General features: G+C 39.4%; 2 protein-coding genes across 2 annotated transcripts; both read left to right on the top strand.

Moving 5' to 3' along the window:
* Positions 1 to 905: 905 nt before the first annotated feature.
* LOC122661230 (sec-independent protein translocase protein TATA, chloroplastic) lies at positions 906 to 9,876 on the top strand. The gene is made up of 2 exons (XM_043856576.1): positions 906 to 1,272; positions 9,592 to 9,876. Exons 1-2 carry the CDS (start codon positions 961 to 963, stop codon positions 9,730 to 9,732), a joined length of 453 nt encoding a protein of 150 aa, XP_043712511.1. The 5' UTR covers positions 906 to 960; the 3' UTR covers positions 9,733 to 9,876.
* Positions 9,877 to 12,863: 2,987 nt separating this feature from the next.
* Positions 12,864 to 15,273, top strand: LOC122648580 (serine/threonine receptor-like kinase NFP). Its single transcript, XM_043841800.1, has 2 exons — positions 12,864 to 13,949; positions 14,557 to 15,273. The coding sequence occupies exons 1-2, from the start codon at positions 12,864 to 12,866 to the stop codon at positions 15,271 to 15,273; spliced, it is 1,803 nt and encodes a 600-aa protein (XP_043697735.1).

Genomic DNA, 15,273 nt, shown 5'->3' with positions numbered 1-15,273 from the left:
TTATTTGCTCAAACATCACGATACATCTATTTTGCTTTGTAGGCAGATAATGTGTCCATTCAAACCATTGGATAGAGAGGACATGGTATGGATTTGCCACACCTCAAATTTTAGAGTCTAATTGAGTCAAATACCTCTACTTTTGTTGGCACATCCTGTGTATATCCATGCATGTGTACTAGTACTCTTGACATTACTATGCAAGCTCCCATCTCTAAGTGAGAATAAATATTAGGGTAAATTACACGTCACCCCCTGGTTTTCAAAAGAAACTCAGATCACCCCCTGGTTTTCGAAAAAACTCAAATCATCCCCTGATTTAGACCCCAATATGACAAATTAGTCCCTACCGTTAGTTTTATGCTGTTAAGTGATGATGTCAGTCAATTAAATAAATTTAAATCCCTAAAATACCCTTGACCAATGTTGAAGATGAAGGAAGGATAGTATTGTAAATTTAATTTTAATGTTTTAGTATAAGGGTAAAATAGTCATTTCATACCAATAACTAACACCGTTACTGTAGAGGGGGTAATTTCAGTTTTTTTTCAAAAACCAAGGGGTGATCTGAGTTTCGTATGGTCTTATAATAGATGGTAGGGGTGTCAAAATCGGGACTGAAACCGGTAAACTGGTCCAAACCGAATCGAAATGGGCTGCCCAAATCGAATCGAGGTTTTATTGGGCAGGTTTCGGATTGGGGTATTACGACCTCGAAACGTACTGAACTACCCCAGAAACCGAAAGAGCCCGACATCGAACTGAAACTGGTTCAAAACCCGGACCAGAACCGATCTACCCCGACAAGAAATTGATAACAACCCGTGAAGTAAAACACTTACGTACCAGGCGCATTTTAGTTGGTAGCTGTTCACAATTCTGTTATCTACAACATTTAATCTGGGGCACAAAATCAAAGACAAACATGAGAGAGACGATTGCTAGAACCTAATCGGGGAAATGGAGATATCTGCAACTCTCGCGGTACCTTCGGTTCCCAGAACTTCTCCAGTCCTATCATTCGCTTCATGCAACTCTGTCTTCTTCAGCAATGGTAGAGCCGATATCTTGAAGAAGAAGAAGAAGAATACGACCAGTTGCCTGGTCTTGAGCAGAAGCAGAGCTCGAAGGGGTCTCAACTGCACATGCTTGTTTGGTCTTGGCGTGCCGGAGCTGGCTGTAATCGCCGGAGTTGCAGCTTTAGTTTTCGGACCGAAGAAGTTGCCCGAGGTCGGGCGGAGTATCGGGAAAACAGTGAAGAGCTTTCAACAGGTTTTATTTATTTATTTTATTTGGTTTTTAATCAATTTAATTGGTTGGTTAATTTGTGTTCAGTGGTTTTGAATTAGTTTGTTATGTTACTCTTGGAGATCATGCTTAAACATTTTGCATTTGAATTGCACGAGTGGTGGAGTTATAATACGTTGAAATACAGGTGAGAGTGTGACCACGGAGATTTTAAAAATATATATATATATATATATATATATATAATATCAGGAAATTGGGAAATTGCCTGAAATATGAACTTTGTCCTCCAACTGTTTACCGTAATGTGTGATCCATTATAGGAAATGACTAGCTAGGTGTTAGGACATAATTGGAATTTCTATTTCTCATTCCCCATTCATGAGGTAACTTATTTTGATTGAATAGGCCAGTTCATATATAGGGTTAGTGTTAGGTACCACCATGCTTCCGCAGTCGTCTATCCCAGGGTTTCTGCCTGGCAGCAGGTACCCCTTTGTTGACCGCTCTCACTCTACTCTAGGTTGCCCTCTCCTAGGTAGCCCTTTCCGTGACTCGAACTCGTAACATGGTGTCCAATTCTGTTACTAAATTTTACATATGGACGAGTGTGTACATTGGCTAGAAGGAGAGGTAAGTTCGCTCAACGAGGGTTAGAGGAAAAGTCTATTCAAACTTGATGGGCAACAACAAATCCTCACCAAACTCTCCGAAAGCTTTGAGAGAATGAGTTCGCTAGACCCATATGTTGTGGAACCCGAGTTCAAGGTACTAAAACTCGGAACTCGGTACCAACTCGGTCCCTTGAAAAATCGAGTCGAGTCGAGATCTGGCCGAGTTGGTGCATTTTTTTTTTCGACTTGAAGCCTCAACTCGGTGGGTTTTAGATCCAGTTTGGGTCTGAAACTTGATATTCAGTCTATTTTAGGCCATCTAAACACAATGGCACTATCAGGTTTTGCAAAAACAAAGTCCAAATAGGAGTTATGTACCAGTCAAACTTAATTTGGTGTGCACGAATGCTGTCAAAATCGTTCTGAATGAAAATATTCTCTTGGACATCAAAACAAATGAATATTTTACCGCACTTTTGGGTTTTAGCAATGTTTTATCATATTAAGATTTATGGAATTTTTAGATTTGAGAAAAACCCCAGCTTTAAAAAGTTGAAAATTGCACCTATCGCCGAAAATCCAGTTTTTGTTCTTGAACTGGGGGGTTGATTTTTTTTCCTTTTGGAATTTTATTTTTTAACTATTTTTATTGGATTCAAATAGGTGGGGTATTTGTTTTTTATGAATAATATCTTAAGTAAATGAAATACAAGGCTTGCATAGATAGGTGTTTGTCTTAGTTCCTGACCTAAATAAATAAGTGTCTGTCTTAGTTCCTGGCCTAAATAAGTGTCTGTATACCAAGGTTTGCATAGATAGGTGTCTGTATACCAAGATTTTCCACCAAGATCTCGAGATCTGGCACTCATATAAAGGAGTTTGGGTCGAGATTCTCGAGATCATCGAGATCGATCTTGCCGAGATCTCGAGATCTCGGTCGAGTTGTTGCACTTTCGCAACTCGTATGCCAACTCGTCTTGGTTTCTCAAAAAACCGAGAAACTCGCCGTGATCTCAACGAGATCTCACAAGTTCTCGAACTATGTCCGAGTTGGGTGAAACATCCCGATCCACCACGTAGCTTTTTGGAATGGCTTGTCCTTCTTTCCTTCCCTTCATACTATTACAACCCAACAATCCTTCACCCTCAAATTGGTAAAATTGGATTTTCCCCTTACAATGGTGACGAAGATACAACTAATTGGACGTGCAGGGTCGAGTAATCCTTTCAATTCCATTAAACCCCCGAAACAGAAAGGGTGGCATTGATGTCCTTTCACCTCGATGGAGATGCTCAGTTATGGTATCAACTATACAAACAAGATGAGGATGACATGTCTTGGCAGGGGTTTTGTGAGCGGCTATATACTCGGTTTGGTCCCACACAATTCTAGGATTTTTTTTTTTTTACGAACTTGCAAAATTACAATAGACCGGGTCAATCCGAAGTACTGGTTGAAGTTTGAAAAGACACTGGTGAAATTAGGAGCCTTATCTGCTAGCGGACAGGTAAACTGCTTTGTCAGCGGCTTGAAAGATAATATTAAAGCGGGCGTCCTTGCTAGTTGCCCCCACAATCTTATGTACAACTATCGGATGGTCCAACTATACGAGGCCCGCGACCACTCACTTGAGAAAAATAGAATTCCCCCTGAAATAGAACCTCTTTCCGTTCGTCAACTGACATCAACAGAGATGTAAGAAAGGCATGGTAAGGGACTTTGTTATAATTGTAACGAGTGATTCGTGTCTGGACATCGATGGAAGAAATTATTCTTGATCGAAAGTTGTTATGAAAAGGAGGAAGCCACGTGGGAAGATCAAAGTGTTATTCAACAACAAGTTCCATTCTACAGTCTTGAGGACAAGACCAAATTCTGGCGGGGAAGAGTTGTTACATGCACAACATCATACATGAGATATCTACATTAGTGATGATTAGGATTATTTTAAGATAGTATCATACGTGAGTTAATTTGGTGGGTTGCTGTGGTTATGTAACTAATAATGTTATGGGAGTAGTGGGTAACAGTGGTTGTATATAGTGGTTATATAATATGGCTATGCTGCCTATTAATTAGTGATTTGAAAGTGAAAAGGTTTGCTGGATTTAAACTACAATTTTCTCTTTGAGAGAACAAGGTGATGCAGAATAATCACCAAATAGGGCTTATTTCTTTAGAAATAGGCCTAGGGTTGGGTTATATACATGTTGGGCCTTTGTTTCCAAGGGTTTTTTTTTGTATTAGGCCATTTTAATGAGCCTAAACTAGGGGTATATAAGTTGCATACGGGATTAGCCCAATACTTAGTTATTTTCCTGTTTTTAGATTGAACCGGTTTAGAATTGGTTCAATTGGTCTAATTTAAGTGAAGTGTTCCTATTGGTCAATAGGTCCTTATATCTTATTGGCTAACATGGAATCTTCTTTAAATTAGTTGTTTTAAGTAGATTCTTTTATTTAAAATTAGTAATTTTATTTCAATTAGGACCCTTCCACGATTTTAAGTGAGGAGGTAGTTAGATTGTATTAGGACTTGGCCTTTGGCCTTTATTTAAAAAAGGAGAAATCGTGAGAGGCTCCCACACAGAATTTTGAATTTAAAAAAAAACAGATATCGTGGCTGCTTGCTGTTGTTCCTTGCTCCCTTGTCAGTGTATGCATCCTTGTGGATTTCAAGGTGGAAGGGTGGGTGGATTCTTGCGACTCTTTACGCCGTGACGGCTGAGAGGATCTCTCTTTGAAGGTGGTTTCATCCTTCAAACATTCAAGCTACTGCCGGTGGATTCCAGTGTGAGTTTGAATTTTAATTTTCTGTTGTTATCTTTCCTTCCCTTCCCCATTCGATCCCCGTTTCTTTTTCTGTTTTATTTTCATAAACCCTAGGAAGATCTCAGTTCTGTCCAGATCTGTTACCCATCAGAAATCATCCAAACTTTGACCACAGCCTCCCCTCAGCATTGTCTATACTCGATCCTGACTGCTGCCCCCATCCCTAGTTAAAACCCTAATTTCTGTAAAAACTCCATTAATCATTAAACCCTAAAAATTACAGATTCCACACTTCTAACCATCAAATCCCTCCCATATTTGGATCGAACCTCCCTCTCACAGTCCCCTAAACTCAATCCCAAGCCCAGCCCTATCCATCCATCCATCTAAACCCTAGCTTTAGTGATTTCCCTAATTTCTAAAACCCGAAACCCTAACCCTAATTCTGCAGGAATTTTAAATTGATCCAAATCCTATTTTTTTTATATCATAATAGTCCCTAGACCTGCTGATCATTACCCTATATTACTTTCATCCAGAACCCTAGCGTAAACCCTAGATTTGCCCAAAACAGCCCCAAATATGCCCCAAACAGCAGACTTGATCAGAATCTGATTTCACCTGGCTCCTAGTGGGATTATCTCCTATTCTAGGATTACATTACAAGGATTAGTGACCTCCTAATTACGCTAAATTATTCCTAAAAACTTTCCATTATTATCTTCTCTTATCCTCTCCAAAATAGGTAAGCCCGTGCATGTACCATTTTGGTTTCAAAGTCGGGCACCACATCACAAATTCTAGTCACTATCAAGAAAGGGCTACCTGATGCCAAGCAGAAACCCTGGGGCACAATGGAGCCGATACCAAATGTTAGGTACTTGACTCATACGCCAAAACCTCCAAAGCTAATGGAATGCGTTAAATCCATACTAGGCTGGCCCAATCTAGCGCCCATACACTAGATCGAGCCCCATTAGATAGGCACATAACAGACCACCATGCTTCTGCAACCGTTGTCCTCGGTGGCTCTCACTCTAAGTAGCTCTCACCCTGGTGGTAGGTAGCCCTTTCCAAGCGGCTCCACTCTGCCTCAGGGTTTCTGTCTGGCAGCAGGTAGCCCTTTGTTAACAGCTTTCACTCTAATCCAGGTAGCCCTTCTGTGACTCAAAACCATGACGTGGTGCCTGGCTCTGATACCAAACTGGTACATGCACATGCTTACCTATTTTGGAGAGGGTAAGAGAAGATAATAATGGAGAGTTTTTAGGAATAATTTAGCGTAATTAGGAGGTCGCCAATTCTCGTTCTCGCAAAGAAAAATTGTAGTTTAAATCCAGCGTACCTCTTCATTTCTAAATCACTAATTAATAGGCATCATAGTTGTTTCATAACCGTTGTTACCCAACTCCTATAACACTATTAGTTATATAATCACAGTAACCCACCTAATTAATTCACGTACAATACTATCTTAAAATAATCCTAATCATCAGTATTGTAGAGTTGTAGACTCATCACTAATGTAGATATCCCATGTATGATGGTGTCCACGTAACAACTCCTCCTGCTAGACTGGCCTTGTCCTCAAGACTATAGGATGGAACTCATTGTTGAATAACACGTTAATCTTACCACGTGGCCTCCTCCGCTTCATAACAACCTTCGATTAAGAATAATTTCTTGCATCAATGTCCAGGCATGAATCGCTTGTTACAATTGTAACCAAGTCCCTTAACCCGCCTTTCTTGCATCTCTGTTGAAGTGAGTCGGTGAATGGGAAGAGGTTCTATGTTAGGGGGAATTCTATTTTTCTCAAGTGAGTGGTCAAAGGCCTCGTACAATTGGGCCAATTCGATAGCTACAAATAAGGTTGTGGGGCGATGGTACCAAGGACGTTTGCTTTAATATTATCTTTCAAACCGCTGACAAAGCTGTTTACCTGTCTGCTTGCAGATAAGGCTCCTAATTTCGCCAATGTCTTTTCAAACTTCAACCGGTACTCCCGGATTGAAGCGGTCTATTGTAATTTTGCAAGTTCGTCCAAAAAAACAGAATCCTAGAATTGTGTGAGATCAAACCGAGCGTATGGCCCCTCACAAAACCCCTGCGAGGACATGTCATCCTCACTTGTTTGTACAGTTGATACCATAACTAAGCATCTCCATCGAGGTGAAAGGATGTCAATGCCACCTTTTCTGCTTCGGGGGTTTAATGGAATCGGAAGAACTGCTCGACCTTGCACGTCCAACTAGTTGTATCTTTGTCACCGTTGTAAGGGGAAAATCCAATTTTACCAATTTGGGGGTGAAGGATTATTGGGACATAGTAGTATGTAAGGAAGGGTTTTGGAAAGAAGGACGAACCATTCCAAGAAGATATGTTTCACCCAACTTGGGTTCCACAACATGTGGGCCCAACAAAATCATTCTCTCAAAGATTTCAGAGAGTTTGGTGAGGATTTGTTGTTGCCCATCAGGTTTGGACAGAATTAGCCTCTACCCTCGTTGAGCAAACTAACCTCTCCTTCTAGCCCATCTACATGCTTGTCCATTCTACCCTTGCTCTGATACCAAGCTGGTACATGCACGCGCTTACTTATTTTGGAGAGGATAATAGAAGTTAAAAATGGAGAGTTATTATAAATAATTTAGTGTAATTAGGAGGTCACCAATCCCCATTCTCTCAAAGAGAAATTGTAGTTTAAATGCAGCGTACCTCTTCATTTCCAAATCACTAATTAATAGGCAGCATAGCTGTTACATAACCATTGTTACCCACTACTCCCAAACTCTATTAGTTACATAACCATAATAACCCACCTATTTACTCACGTACAATCAAGGTTCGTAATCTCGGTATTGGATCGGATCGGGACCGCCCAAACTTGGGCAAATAGGACACTTTTTTGTAAAAAATCCAATTTTTTAAAAACATTTTTACCCTTGTCCGTACAGATGGATTGGTCTCGGTCGATCCTGATCCGATCCGGCCAAAATCAGCCAATCAGATCCGAGATTACGAACCTTGCGTACAATACTATCTTAAAATAATCCAAATCATCGATAATGTAGATATCCTATGTATGATGTTGTGCACATGATGTACACATAACAGGTAGCGTCCATTGTTACTTTTATAACTAACTGATTCTTAGATATATCATGAATGAACAGCTCAGGAATTCTGATATACTGAATGTGTTATAGTAGCTGTGCTTGTGCAATCATGGCAAATTGGCAATTATATGCACCCCACATGGCACCAAGCTGATTGAAACATGTCAGTAAAATTTTGAGGGGAACCAATTTCAGCTGTCAGATTAGAGAAGAGAGGCCAAGTATCTGTCATTGGTGGACCGTTATTATATTGGTCATGTGGATTTATGCTAATTGGTTCCCCTATGTCCTCTGTTGTGGGTTTAACTTTGATTATATTAGGTAGAGATTGGTTCTAATCTGAGAAGTATTCATATGTAATTTCTCTTGATGTCAAGAGCTTTGACTTGATAATGGAATTGATAGGAAATGCCTCCGTACTATTGTGCATGGGCTTTGGTCTGGGATCGCTTGTGTTAAATTTTGGTGTTTAATTGGTGGTTTTTCCAGAGGAACTCCACATTTATGCATTAGAAATGTGGCAGTCAGAGTTTTAGACAAAGAACTAGGAAACGGTTATAAACAAAAATCCTCCTTTTTATTGCCTTTTACTTGGTCCAAGTGAAAAAAACCCTAATATAATAATGGCAAGTAATACCACTGACCTAGAGGAACTTAGACTGAAGTCACTGAACAATGAAAATTTGTCCAGCTATTCTTCATGAACATGTTGATTAGGTGTAATGTAGCTGGTTGGTTAGCTATAGTGCCTGTTGTATTTATCGAAATCTTAATTTGTGAGTAGGTGCTTGTTTGGCTAAGCTTTTTGGTTTCTAGAGTCCCAACTTCTAGTGATTATGAGGATTAAAAAAGGTGGATCCAATAAGAACATTTCATTTAGAATCTGTACCACCATAAATTGTAGAAGCCTGAGAAGCACTCCTCTCGGTTTTTGGGCTTCTTCTCCACCTTCTGGTGGTAAATATTCCAAATGAATGTTCAATACTAGACCGCCCTTCTAACCCGATAATCATTAGAAGCTGTTTTCTAGAGGCCTTAGAAGCAGAACCCTAGAAGCTTAACCAAATATGCCCTATTAGCAGAAAAGAATCCAACTTGTAGTCTGAGAACAGGCTGGAGTGCGTCTCTCATTTCTTCTTGTTTGTTTTTTCTTTTAGTTAGTTGTTTGTAGATTTGCAAGGGCATGAACTTCTCTTTCTCCCCAAGCAAATTTTACTGAGGTGTTCTAGGTTTTTAGATAAATGATATTCTAGGATGGCAGTTCTCATTTCTTCCTCAAGATATTGTCCCACTCGTATTTATGGACATAACACTGTCTACAGTGAGAAATTGTCTAGCTTTCACCTTGCCCTTGGTATACTGTGCTTAAATTTAAATGTACACATGGGAAATTGGTATAGCTGTTCACTCTCAAATATGGATGTATTGGAAATATCATTTTGATTTATTATCTCCTCCAGTGATGAAACATCTTGGCTCCTGTGTAAAGAAAAGCAAAACACATTGTTACCAGTCTTTCCTATAAAGTGGACTCTAACCCCCTTAACAGTTTCTCTGGTGAAGCTAGATGGTTTTGTTTTGTTCATTCACTTACTAAAATGGCACTACTAAGTTGTTTTAAACATTTTATGCCCTTGGTACCATCTGAACTATCCATTTAGATTTGGCATGATTTACTCTTTCTAAGCTTACTACACTGGTTGCTTTTTCATGGTCTAGAGCTTGAATTTGGTGGCCCAACATTATAATCAAATGCTCCAGAAAGAATATGTTGGTACATGATTTTTATTTGATGTTAAGTTTAACGTATTTGAGCATTGTATGTCTATTGGTGCAGGCAGCCAAGGAGTTTGAGTCAGAGTTGAAAAAGGAACCTGGATCTACAATGGACTCTGCCATAGAGAAACCTACAGCTTCTGCAGTGGGTGAGGATGAGAAAAAAGATGTAAAGGTCTCAAACACAACTGAGAGTTCTTGAGATTGGGTGATGTGTAACTTAGTGAGCACTCCATTTGACTACTTGGCATTTGTTCATGCTTTAGTTTTCCATCTGTAGTAGAATGGTTTCTGTTTCTCATGTACATCGGCTATATTTATTGTAATGAGAGGTTTTGGTCACTTGTGAATGAGATGTTTTGAAGCTTGGTGAATGATATGGTGATTTTCTGAAGATCCCTGGCTCCATCGTGTCTCTATTTCTTGCCTCAACAGAGGGCAGATTGTTCTGGGCTAGTGTTCAGCAGTACAATTCGTGTTATGACTTATGACACCATACTTATTCTGGTACTCCTAAAAGCAAATTTGATTATTACCACACCAAGAAAAAAAGCAAATTTGATTATCCTCTATGAAATTACTAAATTAAGCATAACTTTGTTTTTGTTGTAGTGATGTTATGGTTGTTCTCTCTCGACAATATCTAGTAGTGGGTTACTATTTTGTAATTTGATTTGTCATATTAGAATGAATTAACTGCATTTGGTGGTCCTGTGTGAAATGACTTAGTTATTCCTAGCTTGGTTCTTTATAGGACTTCAGCGGTTCAGCCTATATTGCAGGAACCCCGAGGGGCTGTTGTGGCCTGTGGGAGATCTGAAAGGTACGGGAGTGCTACTCTTTATATTATAAGGGAGAGGGTTTTCTGAGTAAGCGGCATAGGGAAATGCATCAATGAGGGGCAACAGAATGGTTTTGTAAAGAGTGGCCAGGGAGAGAAGTCATCGGCATAGTGTAGTGCATCAACGAGGGGCAACAGAAGGGTTTTGTAAAAGAGGGGGCAGAGAGGTCATTTCATATGTGAGAGAGAGACTCCGGCGGTGTGCTCAGAGAACCTTTGCCCTATAAGTAATTATAATTATATGGGAAGAATTGTGTTAAAAAAAAACATTTATCCATTGATCCACACATACATATATGCAGAGTAAACATAGAGTAAATGGTGTCATGCATCAACTTGAAAAAATTTCTGGTGCATGGTGGCATTCAATTAAATGGGATTAGCTACATGGATCCTGTTTAGCCTAATGATGTAATGAAGGGGGATTTCTGTCATATATCTCCGCTCGAAGAACACTTATGGATTTGAATGTACTCGAAAGGACCAAAAAGGGGCTGGCCTACATTGTCTCTCCCCAGATTCCAAACTCTGCTAGCTCCACTGTTCACTGGTTCTCTATGTTGAGAACAATATAGGCTGATATAGCCGGGTTCTTGTCTATAATTGGCCCCCTTGGGATCATGGATTTAGTAATTGGGATCAGATCGGTCCGGAACAGATGAATTTACTCCTGTTTTTCTTTAATAAATCATTTTTTTTTTTAACCTTTGATTCGTACCAATACACTGATATGGGATCGGCCAGGAATCAGTATCGGTCAATTCGTTTGATCCGATTTCGACTCCTCAAACCATGCTTGGGAAGTTTAACCAAAAAAAAAAAAAAAAACCATGCTTGGGAAGGGAATCCACCGAAAGTATATTTATACAGTATAGTAGTATACTGAGATGCAAATCTGGGTCGGATTGGTGCTAAACACAGTCTAGCCCAACTGTGATCCAGCTCAAGCAAGGATTGGCGGTTCCAATCCCTTCTCCAGCCCATCTAGTTTAAAACATCAGGTTGGTATCAATAGGGCTGAGGTTGGCTTAAGCTCAACCAACGAGTGCCCCTGACAGGACTAATCTTCCCCCAGATAAACCTCATAACTTTGAGCCCCAGATCTACAATATGGAGAGGGGAGCTCGTGACAAGTAAATCTTTTTTCCTTCTATACCTTCCACTAGTTTTTCTTCTTTCAATTTCAGTCCCTTTTTTTCCCCCTGTAATATGCAGAGCTGAGGGGAAATTGTGATAATCATGAAGGAAGAAGAAGAAGAAGCAAAAGTATAAAATGATGTTGACAGCAAGAAATGCTATTAACTGTGGATGAACTAGTCATTGTTGCTTAATTTTTGGGGTCTTCTGAGAAAATTATGCAAGACAGTATGGAGATGACAAGAAGTGCATAGCAACAGAGTCTGAGATCATGGAAGTGTTAATTGGGACTTCACTTTTCATATAAATGCCTTCTCATATACGTATTGGCATAACATGCAAAATAATATGATGAGTTATTGGCATCATAGTACATTTTTGTTTATTTCTTAATGGAAATATCCAATCTTGAAAGCAAGTTTGTAATTAATAGTAATTTTGGACATTCTTTAATCTACTAAAGAAATGATCTAGAAACACAACCATTAAAAATAATAATCATAATGAAAAAGAGGACAATGATGACAGTCTAAGCAGCTTTCTTTGAGATGTATCATCCCAGAATGCCATCAAACATGACCTGTGAAGTTAGCATTGCATGATATAAGACACAGGTATTGTTGACCTATCAAAACCTTCCAACTGAGGGATTCCAATGAGAACATAAAACACTACCATAATCAGAAATAGCAGTCCTTAACAATGAGGGACAACTGACAACTGCGATATTAATATGAAAATGGGTGGCTTGTTTGACTTTAACTAGCGAAAGCTTCTGATATTTACCCTTTTTTTTTTTTTTTATAAAGTAGAAAACTTGATATTTAGCATATGGGAAGTAGTTTTCTGTCCGGGTGTGTGGCCTACACCAGCATTCACATGTGTCTCTCTCTCACCTCCTCAAAACAAGTGGGCAGAAGTGTCTTTTAATTAGTGAATACTTTGTCTAACAGTTCTATAGCCTTTTTACTTGATAGTTAATGGGTGTTTTCAATTTTGCTACTTCCTTCCAAATTGGCCACATTGGATTCTATACAGAGGATTATATTCTCTTTCGAGTTAAAATTTTTTTTTTTTTTGGGGGGGGGGGGGTGTGGAGTGTGGTTTTCAGTTTACTAAAGTTCATGATTCATCCATCCGGTTCAAATCCTGTTGTAGTTCTAGTAGATATCATTGGTGGCATTCAACACATAGTGGGTCCAGACCATTGCTTAAGGAATGACATCAGAAGAGCAGCATGAGGCAAGGAGTATATTTCATACAAGGGAGAAATCTCACTCATTGAAGACCAGTGACAATTAGCTTTTATACAGATACCACTACCCTGCAAATTTTGGAGATAGAGATAATACAAAATGAGTTTGAAAAGAGTGAATCTCTGCTTCTCTCCCATCCTGGTCCTCCTCTTCTGTTGGTTTTATCCAATCCAAGCCCAACAAAACATCACAAACTACCAGTGCTCAGAGGACCAATCCAACTTTCCATGTCAAGCCTATGTATTCTACAAAGCCATGGCTCCAGACTTTCTGACCCTCGCCAAAATTGGTGATCTCTTTGGTGTAAGCCGAATAATGATATCAAGTCCCAGCAACATCTCCTTTCCAGCCTCTCATCTCCTCCCAAACCAGAGCCTTTTTGTCCCTGTGACATGCTCTTGCAACTCCAACAATCTCTTCTATGCCAACATCCCCTACGCAATCCAACCGGGTAACACCTACTTTGACCTTGCCAACAATCAGTTCCAAGAATTGACAAATTATCAAAGTGTGGAATTTGTTAACCCTTCTCTTGATCCCACCAAACTCCAAATTGGAATCGACGTCGTTTTTCCAGTGTTCTGCAACTGTCCCAACCAAACCCAAATGCAGTCTGGCATAAATTATTTCATTAGCTATGTTTACCATCCATCTGATACCATAGCTTCCATTGCTGCAAAATTTGGACTGAATACACAATCTATTATTGATGTAAATGGGCAGAACATCGTTCCATCGAGTGTCATCTTTCTTCCAGTCTCTCAAATTCCTCCACTAGACCAACCTTATATTCCTCGAAAATCTAAATCGACTACGGAGGACGAAGATCAATATGTTTTGGGGTTGGAAATTGGGTTGGGACTTTCGTGCTTTCTATTAGCAATATTGATTTTGCTTATGGGTTTCTTTTATAGACGGGAGATTCTCTTGAAGCTTTTCAAAGGAACAAGAGATGACCAAGAGAAACAGCTGCGGGCACTGAGGAAGAATTTCATAACTGATGTTTCACAATCCTTGGATAAGTATGGAGTGTATGAGATTCAAGATTTGAGACGAGCAACTGCTGGATTCAACCAAAGCTGTTTAATTCAAGGCTCTGTTTATAAAGGGCGCATCGGTGGAGTGTTCTATGCCATTAAGAGGATGAAATGGAATGCCTGTGAAGAGCTGAAGATCTTAAAAAAGGTAACTGATCACTCCTCCCCTTCCACTGTTGTTTTAAATTTCAGTTAAATAAGACAGAAACAGTTAAAATGACAGTTAGAAAGGTTCCACTGTTGGAAATGTCTTATTTCCCTTACAATCAAAGAATGTTTGTTGAGTTAACTGTTTAATCTGGTCTAGTTTATAATAGTTTCAAGGATCAAATTAAAAAGAATGGGAGGGTGGAGTCATGTGGACGGTACCTATTGCTCAAAACTAAATACATTCCATTCAAATATAAAAGAAGTAAGCAACAAAGGAATAGATGTTCAGCAATGCCATATCATTTCTTATTCTTATATTATTTTTTAAGAAATATCATAGTAGGTGAGAAGAATTTAGAAGAGACATGGGATTAGGTGTTCATGGAATGTTTTTCTGTGATCAGTAGAACTTGAACCCAGTTGACTTGCCATGGTATTAAGCAGGCCTAAGGCCTTGACCCCAAAATGGCATGCACCATGCCCTAGACTTACAGTGTTTTAAGATCCATATTTTCAGTCTTCATCTCTTAAATTAATTGATTAACATTTACTTGTTGAGCAACTTGTAGATCTTCCTAAAGTTTCATTTGAGTTCCTGTTTATAGGTAAACCATGGTAACCTAGTGAGGCTTGAAGGTTTCTGCATACACCCTGAGGTTGGAAGCTGCTATCTAGTGTATGAGTATGTTGAGAATGGGTCTCTTTATTCATGGCTTCATGAGGAGAACAGAACAATGAAGTTGGATTGGAAGACAAGGTTACGTATCGCCATCGATGTTGCTAATGGTCTTCAATACATACATGAACACACAAGGCCAAGGGTGGTACATAAAGATATCAAGACTAGTAACATTCTATTAGATGGAAGCATGAGAGCCAAGATTGCGAATTTTGGACTAGCAAAATCTGGTTGTAATGCTGTAACCATGAGAATTGTTGGCACTCATGGTTATATTGCACCAGAGTATCTAGCAGATGGAGTTGTAACGACGAAAATGGATGTTTTTGCTTTTGGGGTGGTTCTGCTTGAGCTAGTTTCTGGAAAGGAAGCCATTAATGAGGAAGGGAAGTTACTTTGGATGAATATAGAAAGAATTTCAGAGGAAGAGGAAGATGTGAAGGATGAGAAGTTGAAGGAATGGGTGGACAAGTTTCTTCTGGAAGAGATTCCATGCCCAATAGAGAGTATCATGAATGTTATGAATGTTGCCATTGCCTGTGTACAGAGAGACCCTTCTAAGAGACCAACCATGGTTGATACTGTTTATAATCTATCAAAGAGTGAGGCTTTGTGTTTTGACTACTCTGAGTCATATGCCTAA

Source organism: Telopea speciosissima, chromosome 1, assembly GCF_018873765.1.
Source record: "Telopea speciosissima isolate NSW1024214 ecotype Mountain lineage chromosome 1, Tspe_v1, whole genome shotgun sequence".
Classification (NCBI taxonomy): domain Eukaryota; kingdom Viridiplantae; phylum Streptophyta; class Magnoliopsida; order Proteales; family Proteaceae; genus Telopea; species Telopea speciosissima.
Note: the sequence above shows the minus strand (reverse complement) of the source record. Positions and strands in the feature narration are given on the sequence as shown.

Excerpts from the sequence above, each read along its gene's own strand:
- LOC122661230 (XM_043856576.1), top strand. The coding sequence starts at position 961 with ATGGAGATATCTGCAACTCTCGCGGTACCTTCGGTTCCCAGAACTTCT. Across the intron at positions 1,273-9,591 it reads CAGTGAAGAGCTTTCAACAG|GCAGCCAAGGAGTTTGAGTC; the intron begins GTTTTATTTATT and ends CTATTGGTGCAG.
- LOC122648580 (XM_043841800.1), top strand. The coding sequence starts at position 12,864 with ATGAGTTTGAAAAGAGTGAATCTCTGCTTCTCTCCCATCCTGGTCCTC. Across the intron at positions 13,950-14,556 it reads AGCTGAAGATCTTAAAAAAG|GTAAACCATGGTAACCTAGT; the intron begins GTAACTGATCAC and ends TCCTGTTTATAG.